This window comes from Pteropus alecto, unplaced genomic scaffold, assembly GCF_000325575.1.
Source record: "Pteropus alecto unplaced genomic scaffold, ASM32557v1 scaffold13, whole genome shotgun sequence".
Lineage (NCBI taxonomy): Eukaryota > Metazoa > Chordata > Mammalia > Chiroptera > Pteropodidae > Pteropus > Pteropus alecto.
In genome coordinates, this window is record NW_006434373.1 from 9,920,741 (window position 1) to 9,935,433 (window position 14,693).

At 38.4% G+C, this 14,693-nt stretch overlaps 1 protein-coding gene and 1 pseudogene across 1 annotated transcript in view; both read left to right on the forward strand.

Moving 5' to 3' along the window:
- Window positions 1-480: 480 nt before the first annotated feature.
- The window catches only part of TMTC4 (transmembrane and tetratricopeptide repeat containing 4), a 53,808-nt gene continuing 39,595 nt past the window's right edge, over window positions 481-14,693 (forward strand). The window contains exons 1-4 of the mRNA XM_006909385.3: window positions 481-696; window positions 3,618-3,733; window positions 4,893-5,109; window positions 9,226-9,313. Coding sequence (XP_006909447.1) covers window positions 535-696; window positions 3,618-3,733; window positions 4,893-5,109; window positions 9,226-9,313 — 583 coding nt within the window. The 5' untranslated portion in view covers window positions 481-534. The remainder of the gene's footprint in view (window positions 697-3,617; window positions 3,734-4,892; window positions 5,110-9,225; window positions 9,314-14,693) is intronic.
- On the forward strand, window positions 3,967-4,066 carry LOC112477791 (annotated as a pseudogene).

The following is a 14,693-nucleotide window of genomic DNA, read 5'->3' on the forward strand; positions in this document are numbered from 1 at the left end:
ATGAGTGTCATGAGTGCTCAGAATCAGAATCATGTTTCATACCCCACCCCCTACATATAATGCCCTAAGACCCATTGATGAGTATTTCTTGGTTTTTCTTGATTGGATGAAGATGGTAACTTTTTTTTTTAACTTTGTAAACTGGTGCCTGGACTATAAAAAGTGATTTCCTTTATGGGGTTGGTAAATATAGCAATCCATTAAATCAGTGTTTTTCAAGGACAGTCTAGCATCAGACACCCAAGAGTTTCCAATTCGGGAGGTTGCAGTTGGGCCTGGGAGAATCTGTTTGTGTCCCAGGTGACTTTTCTGCCCACTAGAGTTGAAAAACCACAACTTAAAGTTTTTAATGAGCGCATCCTCTAAAATCTCAGCATAAGTGACTGTCTAACTCTTGTTCATTTAAGTAAATGTGTCCCCTGCAGAAACATTCCTAACAATGCATTGATGAATATTCATATCATGTTATTTTTCTTCTAGATTTCTAACCAGCATAATGCTGAAGCCAGAGGCTGACAGCCTGCAGTTTTCACAATGGCCGAGTTGGAGGCCGATTTGGATCACATCATTCCATCTTCGATTCTTCCTCCTTTCTGGGCTAAGTTAGTAGTGGGATTTGTTTCCCTCCTGTGTTTTGCACGTAGCTATGATGGAGATTTCGTCTTTGATGACTCTGAAGCTATTGTTAACAATAAGGTTTGTATCTTAATTTTTTTTTCTAGTAAACTTAACCACTTGCCTATATCTCAAAAATAATCTAAATTTGTGTTGAATAACTTTCTATTAAACTTGTGTTAAGCATTTGTCTGGGCCCCAGTTGTGCTCCAGATTTCCCACCTTGTTTGCCTAGCATCTCTTTGACTTAGGGCCCCTTTTCTTGCTGGCAGCAGAGTCTCCAGCCCCCGCCTAACTTCACACTTTACCTCCATGTACCTCACATGAGGCCCTATTCCAGACACGTATCAGAGAGACTGTTATTCTAAGATTACAAGGCAAGGGCATTGCAGACTAAGTATTTCAGGTTTTGTGACAAAATTTTCAGAACTCTAGGCTAGAACTATTCCCCTTCACCCCCATAACTCCTCAAAATCATGCATTTTGCTACAGTGATGGATGAGTCTGATCAACCGCCTAAAGATACGTCCTCAGCAGCAGGCAGCAAGCTAGCTGCTTCTTTGTCCTTCACTGATAGCATCAGGACAGCCTGCTGACAGCTGTTGAAGGACGGGGAGTGTGCTGCCTGTGGATGATGCAGTTCCTGCTCATTTCCTGTTTGGAGACTCAGATTTGCTGAATTTGCAAAATCCCAGCTGGTTTTGCTCATCAATGGATACTGTATCGGTGCAAGAAAAATGATATTCCCTTTCACTCACTAACTAGAGATAGGGGAAGAAGAAATAAATTTGTGAGAAGGGAAGAAAAAGATTTAAGGGTGCTAAAAGAAAATCAGAACAAGAAACTTGAAGGCAGGGGGGGCCTAGAGGAGAAAGAACGTGGAAATGACACAGGTTAGAGCTTTTGTTACTAGTTACTCAGCAGATATTTTATGTGTGTCCCTTAACTAGTGAAGAGAATTTGAAGGCATATACTAATGCCTGCCCCTCTCTCTCTCTCTCTCTCTCCCTCCGCCCTTCTCCCACACTCCCTCTCTTAATGCAACTATAGGAACTTTGTAACACTGTTGTTGAATAATGCTCTTAAATTTTTGAAGTCATGGATTCTACCAAATGAGGAGTCATTTTCATATTGACAATGTTAGAAAAAATTCTCTATGACAGACATTTTTTTCCTGTGGGGGCAGGGGAAATTATTGTATTGCAGATATTTTATTTGTAATATATTGCAATTGATTTTCTCTATTTTAATGGTGCAAAACAGCATTATTGATGCTTGTTTTTCATTCAAGTTCTTCACTTGTAATTTTCCTCAGGTTCATCCAGCAGTTGTTGCAGATGTTTCTGTTTCAACTTTTTTTTTTTTTTTTTAACTATGCTTACAATAAAAATAAGTAAGTTTGTAGCTATAAGTAACTATGTCACATTCCTGGCTTAATATCTACAGAATTGCTTTTCTAACAGGGTTTGAGGATATGACTTTTGAAATTTCATTCTTTATTTTATTGAGAGTTTTTTGACTCTTCCACTTTCATTAAGTAGAAGACATATAAAGTGTTAACTCAGAAGAGCTCTATGCTTACAATAAAAATAAGTAAGTTTGTAGCTATAAGTAACTATGTCACATTCCTGGCTTAATATCTACAGAATTGCTTTTCTAACAGGGTTTGAGGATATGACTTTTGAAATTTCATTCTTTATTTTATTGAGAGTTTTTTGACTCTTCCACTTTCATTAAGTAGAAGACATATAAAGTGTTAACTCAGAAGAGCTATGTGGAAGAACTTTGGTGAGCGATGCAGGGGAAAACATGAGTTCTCTTGTATATGGAGTACCCTGGTGTATGAGTGTAATTCTCTTTCCTTCTGTGTGGGGTAAGGCAGATGAAGCCATGTTGTGGCCCTACTGCACTTTGTCTTGGCAGTGTTTTGTAGAGTATCACACTGTGCCCCTTTGTTAACTTGCTAGCCCTCCCTTTTTTTTTTCTCCTGTTTAATGAAAGGCACTCCTCCATTCATTGGCACTGTGCCTACAGTAATGTGAAACAGCCTGTTATTGGGTTTTATTGGTGTTAAAGACTGTTTTCCAGATGCTTCCTTGTAGTGTTGAGTTGCCTTCTTTCATTGAGATGATGATTTTCTATGAGACAGTGGAGTTAGCAGGAATTTCATACATAACACATCTTTCTCATAAATTATTATTAGGAAAAAATTGACCTTTCTTCCTGTAGCATGCCCTGCTCTGTGTAGGCTACACCTAATCAAATATTTAGAGCTTTATTGGTGTTCATTTTCTGCTCAAATGAAGGGAAAATCCTTTGCCCATCCCCTTCACAACTGAACAAATACTCTTGAGACAATGCAAAAGAAGATGGGCTTCCATTTTTCTGAATAAACTCAGTTAGCAAGTGGATTATAGAACCTTCTGCAAATATCTAATAGACTTGTCGAGGGGGTTTGTACATTCAAAGCCTCTGAAGTTGATACTCAATGGATGTGAAATCTACCCTCAAAGTGGTTATCAGGTGACCAAATTTGCATCTCTTTTCTCAAGCCTTTCCCTTTGAGTCATGAAGCACTTAAGTAGCTGGGACTCACTGAACTCCACTGTGTGTCATGGATGCTGGTTGCTCTCTTGGGCCGGCCATGATTTGACACACTTCCTCTATTCCCCACTTTCTGGTTGTTATAAGCTGCAAAACCTTTCTAGTTTGAATGCTTTGTTCTGGGAGGAGAGGGAATGGTCGCAGTGTTTTTAGCACGGGCGGGTAGAGTAGCTGACTTGCATTTTGTAGAGATCAATATGAAAACATGTCAGAGGGTACAGTAGAGGCCTGGCTATATCCTGGGTGAGTGATAATGGTGGCCTGGCCTAGGATTGATGGGAGAAATGGTGAATAGAGGCATGAGGAATTTTAAAGAAGAGGATATGGTGAGGGCTTAGATATGGGAGGAGGAGTCATGACTCCTTTGTTCTGTATGTCCCCTGATTGTATTCCTGCAGGACCTCCGAGCAGAAACTCCCCTTGGGGACCTGTGGCATCATGACTTCTGGGGCAGTAGGCTGAGCAGCAACACCAGCCACAAGTCCTACCGACCTCTCACCGTGCTGACTTTCAGGTGAGGTATGGCAGTGTGGGCTGTATGGGAGGGTCACGCAAAGCTTGTGCATGATAATGCACTGGGTTATATGTGACAAAGTTCCCAGGGTTCATGAGTCAAGTCAGTGGTTCCTAGGGAAATATAAGCCACTCACCTATATGGGTCTCCCATATAGGTTGATAATTTCAACCATTGAGAGTTAGTCACAGGAAGACAGAGAGGATATGCACAAGGAAACTTTATTACAAGGCTCACTTTGGCAGTACAGGTGCTAAAAGTGAAACAATACAGAGGTTAGCATGGCCCCTGTATAAGGATGACATGCAAATTGGTGAAGTGTTTCATTTTGTACAGTTCTTGGAGATCGGACCCTTTGCTGATTAATACTGAGGAAACAATATATATCAAGGCAACATATGGCATTTAATGAAATTATGTGGTTTTTTTTCATGACAAAAAAAAGTATAAATCTTTCTACTGTTACCAAGTCAATAGGCAAAAACAAAATGAAGCTTAAAACAGTCTCTGCCCTCATTAATCAGAGAGCCATTTGCATTAAATAAATGTATTCACTGCACAGAGTTCCCATTCATAGCCATTTCTTGGATGCATTAAATACTTGTGTATAGATTTCTCAAAGAAGCATGGAAATGATGGATCGGAACCACTGGTAACTGAAAAGCAATCAGAAACAAGAACCCCTGACAATGAGAAAGTGTTTCATTGTTCAGAAGGCTGGTGGACAAACTATACAGGAGTAATTTTTTTTTTTTTTTTTGGATAAGCAAGTTACATGACTAACTTAAATCTAGGTCCCTATGGGGTAGCCTTGAGTAATGTATTATGTCTTTTTGGAATGCAGTCTTGCTTTTTTTTGCACTTAAAAAAAATTGTCGAGCCTTCCTTTTGCTTTCCTTCTCCAAGTATTTTCTGTGCCACACCTCTGAGATCCCCATAGCGTCCATTTCCCCCTCTGCAGTTAATTACGTTCTTATCTTTTCTTTAATCTTCTGAGCTTGACAGGCATTATTTATCTCGTGGTATTTTACCTAAGTTGTACAAAGTCTTCCTCTTCTCCTTTTGATATTTTCACTCACCAGCCTTTTCCTTCAGACAATTTGCATTTTATTTCACATGCTTCTGAGCATCTGTTGTGAGCACCCTTTGTTTGCTCCAGGGTTAACTACTATTTGTCGGGAGGCTTCCACCCTGTGAGTTTCCACATGGTCAACATCCTCCTTCACGGTGGCGTCTCTGTTCTCATGGTGGATGTCTTCTCGGTGCTGTTTGGAGGCCTTCAGTACACCAGTAAGGGCCGGAGGTTAAACCTGGCCCCCAGATCATCCCTGCTGGCCGCACTGCTGTTTGCTGTGCATCCAGTGCACACTGAGTGTGTAAGTATCGTCTACCTGTGGCATCTGCACTTGTGTAAGGACGAGAAGCCGTCCATATGTCAGTTTGTTTCCTAAAACAGGCTTCCTTTCTATGCTTATAGAGCTGTAGAAAGTATATGCTGCTATGCCCTGCCAGACATTTGAAACAATTGTTTGTAGGTCCGTTAGGTCTTTCATATGAAAGCATGAAGAGTCTCAGATTGGTGAAGACTTTATAATGATGGTACGGTATGATCTCTGGTGATACTTTCTGTTTTGCTTGTATGACCGCACTATAAAGGTATGAATGTTGAATGTTGCCTGGCTTTGGGGTCTAAAAGCCAGAGGCTAAGATTACCTTTCATCAGCGAAGGGTCTGATGCAATTTCCTACATTAGGTGAGAGATTTATAATTTGCAAAATAATTTGTCATACTATCATGATTGTCACAAAGACTCTGTGGGATCAGATGGAGCAACATAACAATTTCCACTTTACAAAAGAGGAACTGGCCTTGGAAGACAAATATAGGACTTACCTTTAGTCAGTCATGTAGCTGGTGGATGTAGGGATATACCTTAAAATTTGTTTGTCCGAGGTCTGGTCAGAAGAGTTTATATATAAACTGTGATCAAATAGATTTTGTTTCTGTGTGAGTTCTCTTATGGTCTAAATGTTCTTTGGGACCTAGAAATAATATATGCATTGATCAGAAAAAAAGGAATTTCTGGCAAAAGTACTGATTTACTGTTTTGATCCTTATCTAACTTTATGTGATCTTAAAAGCAAAACAAAATATTTGAATTATTAATCAAAGAAATTTTTCTAAAATTCTGATTTTAAATACTGAAAAGTTAATTTATAGAAGAATTTGAAATGCCAACAAGTATAACTGGATGAGTGTATTCGTGGGTGCACACATACGTCCCAGATAAATGCAATCTGGGAACATGTTAACTGCAAAATTTTACATTTGAAATACTTAAACATAAGCCAAGGGAAGTTTAGCTATAGGAGAAAAAGGGAATATCTGAAATTTTTTTTTGTATCTCTCTCCTCCATTCCATGAAAGCCATTCAAATTCATATTGCAAGGAAACATTATGGGTCATTAAAAATTAGCATTCCTAAAACAGATAATCTGTATGTTCACCTTTCATTGTTTTGACAAATAGTATTCAGTTTCCTCCTATCTACACCTTCCTGTTATTTCTCACTATACATTTAACCCAGCTTTAAAAATGAGCAAAGAGCAGGACCACCCAGGGAACCAGATGGAAGGAGAGTTCCCAGGGGTTTCCAGGCCCATGCAGAGGAAGCAGCCCTGCGCTCTGGGCTGTAGGCTTGGCCAGGGCCTCTAATAACAGCCCTGGGCACAGCATCCCCACTGCCCACCCCACCGAACATGATCCTAGATGACGATTGAGGATCTTGTTGCTTCCGTTTACATTTATTATGGGAAAGCAGCGGCAGTGTAGGCCCCTCCAGGTTTTAGTAGTGTAAACATCTTTGTATTAACATTTACGTGTTTTGTGCCTTGACATTGAGACTGTTTTTGCTCACTGCAAATAAGAACCTACATTTTCCAATGTTCTGGGTAACCAGCCATCGACTTTGCCAAGACGGAGGGGTTCTGGGACACAGAACTTTCCTTTTTAAAATGGGGTCAGTCCCAGGCAAACTGAGATGAGTCAGTCACACCCTATAGACTTCCCACCTACCAGTCCCCAATTGGTAATTAAATAATTGTAATTAGGTGATTTTTGCTTCTCAACTGATATGAAAGTCTCTCATTTTCAAATATGCGACCCCAAATTACTTTGGGGTATTTGTAGGTGTATAAAGCCTCTGACAGACTAGTCACCAGAAGAGGGGAAGAGAGCTAAGGAAGGGGGTTTCCAAGCCCCTTGTCTCATTGGAGACCAGGATGGAGACCTCAGAGGTTCCCTGAGGACACCAGTGCAACCGTAAGTTTTCCTTGTCTTCAGAGAATTGGTGAAGATTTCAAGTTACCTGAATTCAGGTATCAAAGAGGGCAGCTCAGGCCTCCTTAGTAATTTTGCCCATCCACTAAACCTGGAGTTTAATACTGAAGGAATTGGATGGAGAAACATTCTCCCTTTCTCTACTTCCTTTTTATGGCCCCTGTGCACATTGTTTCTAGCAGAGAAACAGTAATTGCCACCTGCTTTATGGATTTGGGGCAATTGCAATGATTTCTCCAGAAAACTGTGGGGGAGGAAGAAATTTTTCTCTACGTTCTAGGTTCTTTCAGCTGGTCTAATAATTAAATCAACATGAGATTATATGTTAATGAGAAAATGACCAAATTTAATTATGTACATACATACAGGAACCCTGCATGTGTAAGAGAGTCAGCAAGTCCACATACATGAGAGATTCAGAGATGGAAAGGAAAAATGAGGTATATATGGCATCCTGAGCCAAGGAATGACGTAAGATGCCATGGGGCTTCTTATGAATGATAAGAAAAACGGATGCTGGGTAATTAGAAGTTTGCCCTGCCCTCTAGATAGATCATAAAAAGTTATTTTTGGTAATAATTCATTATGGGCATGGCTTCCAATTTAGATTCTTCTAGGTAGTTAAGGAAGGAGCAGATGTTTCTCCTGAGCCCTACTCGATTGCCTTCAGCTCAAAATAATCCACATTCCAAAGTGACACATGTTCTGGACTTCTTCAAAAATCCTGATATGAGTATTTCAGGTTATTTGTAAGGGGGAAAAGATAACCTTTGTAAAGAATGTTGCCTGAAAGTAAATATTATACAAATGTTAGAAAGGAAAATGGTCTCTTCATACTCATGCCTATTACCCAAACAGATGTGATGCCTGCTTGGATAGCCTATTACAGTTTTTTTCTATGGAATCTCTATAATTTCTGTGCCAAAAATTCCTTGTAAGGACTAACCGCTGTTTTTACTTTAAAACATGCACCATACTTTTTAAAGCTTATTTTTCTTTATGTCAAACAATGTAATGTTCATTGCTTAAGACTTGGAAGTATCTTCACCAATTAGCCAAATGTTTGTTTTAAAAATAAGTTTATGATGTTTAACGTTCATTTTAGTGCAAATCCTTCACTGCACCCAGACAAGAAGTGGTTTAGGCTGGCTCTTTTGGACCCTGTTCCTGATATTTATCCAAACAACTTCCTTCCCCTTTACTCATTTCAAGGAACCTTGTTCTCTGACCCCACCCTCTGCCCCAAATCCCTTAGCCCCTGTTCCCTATTTTGTCTTTTGTAAGGGTTTGGGATTCTGGACCATGCTCAGAACTTGTAGGAAGCCACAGCTGGAAGAAGCCCCTCCTTTCCCTCTCATCATTCTGGCAGGAGGCCTACAGGACCAGCTGCTTCCTCCATCACTCACCAGGCTGCTACAGAGCCTCACCCTGATCTGTGTCCTTTTCCATTCCTTTCTCTCCTTGTGTGTATAAAAGCATGCTTCAGGATTCATGAAGGGAACTAACAATGAGTCAGCACCTACTGTATGCCAGGCTCTGTTTGGTTTTGCTGCATCCCTGATTTTAGTGCATCCCTGATTGAGTTACAGACCAGAGAATTCAAGAACTCTCATTGCATATTCACTTCATTCATGAAAAAATTGTACAATTTAACCTTCTGGCATACTAGTATACTTGTCCCAGACCTGTTGAACCTTTGTCTCTAGCATCCTTCTTGGGAGGCTTTTTCATGCGAGTGGCAGTCACAGATTGGATTCATCAGCTTGTTCAGCATTAGCAAATGTGTGACACCTTGGGTTGCCACATGCATCTGTGTCAGCAGTTCACTATCAGAATGGAAATCACCTTCAGCATTTCATATCTAACCAGTGTAGTGGAAAACTACTCCTAAAAGGCTTTCTTTTTAGCTGTTGCTTGTACATACATTTGGGAATCATAGCAGTTATCTCAAGTTCTAGACCAAAAGTGATAAGGAAATCAATTGTAGGATAAGACCACGGGGATGCTACATGGTTACACAGATTATTTTAATAGATGGCAAGCGTCTAATGAGGTTTTTGTTTTCTGTTCCTAAGGAAGTTTTTGTATTTCCTAAGCGTATGATTTGTTTAAATTTTTTTTTAATGTAAATTTTTTTCTTCCCTTCTTTTAAGGTTGCTGGTGTTGTCGGCCGTGCAGACCTCCTGGGTGCTCTGTTCTTTCTGTTATCTTTCCTGGGCTACTGTAAAGCATTTAGAGAAAGTAAGCATGATATTTGCCTTCTTAGTTTTGAGATGGGAAAATATTCATTTATATAAGTTTATCACTTTGAGGGAATGTGGGTCAAAAGATGTAAGCTCTCTGTAGATATCTTGTTTGCTTGATTGCTTTTTTAATAATACAAAGTTCGTACATCTGCGTTCACATGGGAGCGTCCTGTTGGGTGGTGAAACCAAGAGTTTTTGCTCTTGTTACTAAAGTTGTGATTGATTTCTGTCATTTCATTTCCAGCAAAAGTGTAGGAGAACAAAAGTATTGGTTCTTTTTTTAAAATTAAAACCTCTTAGAGAAAAAAAAATAGAAAAATGCCCAAATGTATAGCTGTGAATATGCACCTGGACTGTGAGGTTTTTGTATTTTCGTTGGAGTGGCACTAATACTTACAAAGAAAGTCATTATTGTTGAAGTTGAAATGACAGATGTGTGGGGTGGGGCGGGTTGTATGTAGAGGGATTGCCTGATTATTAGCACCATTTATTGAGATACAGCAGAATCCCTGTGTAACTCTACTCATTATATGGATTCTGATCATGTCCAAGTCAAATCATACCCTCCAAATGGTTTATCATGGAAATTGGATTGATACATTTAGCTTATATAGCTGTTATATATGCTAATTCCAGCAAGTTATACATTGAATTTCTGTATCTGAAGAAGTTAGAGGTTTATGGACTGTAGAATTCTCTTTTTATAAATCACAATCACCTGTTTATATTTTGGCATGGGGAGAGAGGAGAAGAAGGGAAAGTGAGAGGGGTGATTTCCTGTGGAATGCTTGAGTAGAGCGATTGAAGTGGAAGCAGTTGTACTTTGGCTTTCTTGTGCCTTTTCCATAGTGTTTCTCAAAGCTTAGGTGTATTTCTGGGCTGCCAAGGCCTTAACATTATTGTCATATACTGATGCTTACATTTGATGTCTTGATGTCTCCTGTGAATTAATCTCTTATTAATGATGAAGAGCAGACCACTCATTCAGGATTTTGTGTGTGCTGGGGCTCGCGAAATAGGAGAGCTCGGGGGCGTGAGCAGGGACCCACAGGCCAAATCCAGCCCACTCTCTCATATGGCCCACAAGCTAAGTATGATTTTTACAGTTTCAAATGGTTGAAGGAAAAAAAAGAATAATTTTTCGTGACATGTAAAAAGTTACATGAAATTCAGATCAGTGTCCATATATAAAGTTTTATTGGAACATGGGCACACCCACTTGTTTTCATTTTGTCTATACTGCTTTTACCCTACAAGGGCAGAGTTTAATAGTTTTGATAGAAGTCGTCTGGACTGCAATGCCTAAGATACATACTGGCCTGATCCTTTACAAAGTTTGCTTACTTCTGAGACAGATGATTCACAGAATAGCTGTCACCATCTGAGTAGTTCCAAACATTTTTTGTAGCAACTATTCATAAGCGTTTCCAGCAGGAAGTTTTTTACTCATGAACATAGATGATTGCTATTAATGTAATAGCTGCCATTTAGTGACTATCTGCCGACATATGTCTATGTTTATTTTTTTTCTAATTTAATTATGTGACAGTATTTAAGGTAGGTGGAATTACTTTCCCATTTTCCAGATACAGAACTAAGAATTTAAGTAGCTTTCCCATAGTCACATAGCTATTTATGGCAGAACTGGGTTCACGCTTATATCTGTGTTACTAACTTCAAAGGCAATGCCAACTGCATTGTGCTGGTCTGATTCCCTGTACTCAGGGGACTGTGAGGCAAGCTTCTCAAAAAAATCATTAAAAATAATTAGGAAGTACATTCACTTCTATTAAATTGTTAAAATGTTAGATGTGATAATGACATCACAGATATGTTTTAAAAATAACCCTTTTCTTTTAGAGATACCTGCTGAAATATTTATAGATGAAATGGTATGATGGCTGGGATTTGCTTCAAAATAATCTGAGAAGAGGCAGAAAGTGTATAAGAGCATAGATGAAGCCAGACAGGCCAGGAGTCAATAATTATTTAAGTTGAATGACAGAGACATAAGGGCTCTTATATTGGCATCTCTACTTCTGTTTTTTGTTTTTTTTCTAAGAGGTATCTTTTTTTTTTTAATAGCCAGGTGAGTCATCAGATTAAGAATCAATAGATTTTTGGTGACTTACTTTTTTAATCTTTAAAATATTGTGTTCATCTAAGACAACCAGATTATATATATTTTAAGCCTTTTTTTCTTTCCAACATTACAGAAAACCAGTGACTATTTAATGATTTAATAATTTTGTTAAGGAATTGTGAAAAAAAATTTTAAACTAAAATGTAATAATATAATTTAGCATTTAAACATGAAAAATTTTAAGTATTAGAATAAGTAACTGGAATAAATTTATAAAATATTTGATACAAAAGAACATAGGCAGTATAAAAATGTCATTAATAAAATGAACATCTGTGAACTCATCTCCCAATTTAAAAGAAGTCACCTTTTCTGAAATTAAACAATTTCAAGATTCCTGCTTTCTCACCCTTCCCCTACTGCCTCTCATCACTAACCCTTTGCCCACATGGGATCATCCCTGAGGCCTGAGATTCTTCCTTCTCCCTGAGGTCTCTCTGGGTTTGGGAGACAACCACTTAGAAGGCCAAACAGCATCTGCTTCCTTTGCTCTCATTCCCTACAACTCCCAGGTAGTGTCGGTCCCCAAAATAAATGTTAGTAAGGCTACTTGCCTTACTGCTTGCTCTCAAGGATTCTAAAAGAGCTTCTAAACAAGTTTACCTTTCAAGAAATGTTATCTTAGGATGAAAATAGCATACAGACTAGATTCTTCTCTTGTGATTTTTTTAATGTCTTAGAAATTAGTGGGAGTTCCCTTAGCAGACAGGAAAACAAAGAATTAATTATGTTATTTAAATTTCAGTAGACTTTTTTCCTGTATTTTTGTTGTGGTAAGATGTACATAATGTAAAATTAACCATTTAAACCATTTTTAATTGTACCAGTTCAGTGGCATTAAGTTCATTCATATTGTTCTGTAACCATCACCACCATCCATCTCCAGAACTTTTTCATCTTCCCAAATGAAAACCTATTAAATAGTAACTCCCCATTTCCTCCTAGCCCCAGCCACTGATCACTGCCATCCCACTGTCTGTCCATGAATTTGACTGTTCTAGGTATATCATATAAGTGGAATCATGTGATATTTGTCCTTTTATGTCTCGTTATTTCATTTAGCATAATGTATTCAAAGTTCGTCTATGCATTTTGTTTGTCTATGCATCTGTCAATGGATATTTGGGTTCTTTCCACTTTTGATGATCATAAATAGTGTTGCTGTAAATATATGTATAACCAATAAACTTTAAAAAGCAATAGACAGCTTCCTTTTAACCTTTTTTTTTTTCTCTATAAAAAGACCTAGGCAGGATTGAAAACTCTTCTAGGACAGGCTGTATTGTTTTGATGTTCTAGGTATTTATAGTTATATGCCCAGAATATCCATATAGGACCTATCAGTAGTTTTTGAGAGTAGATTGGGAAGGGCCTGTGAGATATTTTAACCCACTGCCCTTCTTCCATCCTGCCGTGTACAGGTTGACCACAGGGCTCAGGTTGTATGTCTAAGAGCACGTGTTCTCTCAAACACACGTGACTCTACAAAAACACAGTGAAAAGGTGACCCCGCTGGCCCAGACTGTGTACCGTGTTCACCCAGGACTCATTTATACCTAACCATTTCCCACTCCAATTTATTATTATTATTTGATCTTACCCAGATAAAACCACCACTTTTCCTGTGACTCATCATTTTTCTGACACAGCAGGGAGTTTGGGGACAGCTGAATAAAACAGCTTCAAGTACAGAGAATAGTGGTAGTGACTTTTCCCAAGACTAAACATTAACTTAGCAATAAGGCATGTCCAGCTCTTTCGGGGCCTGGCATTTCCCCACCTATAATGCCTATAAAACTCCCAATAGACACATGGCCCCCAGAGATCTGGCAGGGTGAGAAATTGCCCCTGCCCTAGCCTCAAAGAACATTCAGGGCCTTGGTGTGGCTATTCTATAAGATTGTGAGTGGGAGAGAGGGAGGGGGTCCATTTACTTCCTCCCTGTTCTGTTTATTACAAACCATGGTATCTCGTGTGCTTGTCAGTTAAATCTAAATCTGCAGTTCGGTAGGATTACAATTTATCAGTAGTCTTATTTTTCCTGAAGAAAATTAAAAATTCAGTCTGTTGGATTTTCTCAAAGATAACTCTAAAGTTTCATGAAATATCATTAATTTTAATGTATCTTTCTCTTCAAGTAATTACTCCCTATTCTGAATGAATTGCAAAGACATCGGAAGTGCTTTTTGAAGATAGTACTAAATATTGATAGGTTTAACATATGTGGGACCCATTGTTTAGGAGGTATAATAAAACCTCATTAATTCTAAAGATTATTCTTATAAAATAATGGGAAAACTATCAGGAGACTAAAAATTCTTCTATCAAGTGAATCAATACATTTATTAGCCTCCTTTAATATAGTTGTTCTCACAACTATATTAAAACTAAAGATATTTTATATTGTTTTCCTGGATCCTTTTGCTAACCTATTCTCTGTTCCATTTCACATTTATATATATTATGATATATGTATCTTTTTAATTTATTTGTAAATTGTAAAATTATTTCCAAGAGCCATCCATAGGAAAGATAGATTTTTGGGTTTGTTTGTTTGTTTTTTTTAATGAAGCCTTTGGAAACTAATAGCAAGGTAAAAGTGCTTAATGTGTGATGGTTTTTCAATTAATACTTTGATTCATGAGAAATTAGTGAAGTATATTTCAGTATTAGTGGAACTCTATTACCTGTTAGTAGCATTATAATTTTTTTGGTCCAGTAGCATTCTTTTAACATTAATAGTCTGCTTACTTTAAAATTGGAAAGAGACTTTATAAAGAGATTTTTATAGGCCTTTAATGTTAAGGATGCAAAAGCTTTCGAGAAAGCTAACTTGAAATATTTAATGTTTGCACGATAGCAGTGGTAGATTTCGCTTCTGTGAAAACCCTTTTAAGAATATGAATAGATTTTCACTTGGTTGAAGTTACTTAGAACAGTTAGAAGACACATGGATGGATACAGAAGCCTTTGAAGAAGCCATCCTGTTGACCTCTTGTCTACAGGCCGCCCGACCTTCCCAGGTTCTGTTTTTCTGTTCACTTGAACCCTCTTTCGGAAATGCAGTCACCGACAGCTTATTTAGTCTCTTTGGAAAAAAAAGCTGTAGGAGGTTGCCCCTCTACATGCATCCGGGCCTCAGGGTTTTGACCCTGAAAGTTATTTTTGGCCACAGACTTTTGTGTCCTTTCTGTCCTCTGACTGTATCCACCTGCCTATGCAGGCTTTTTGA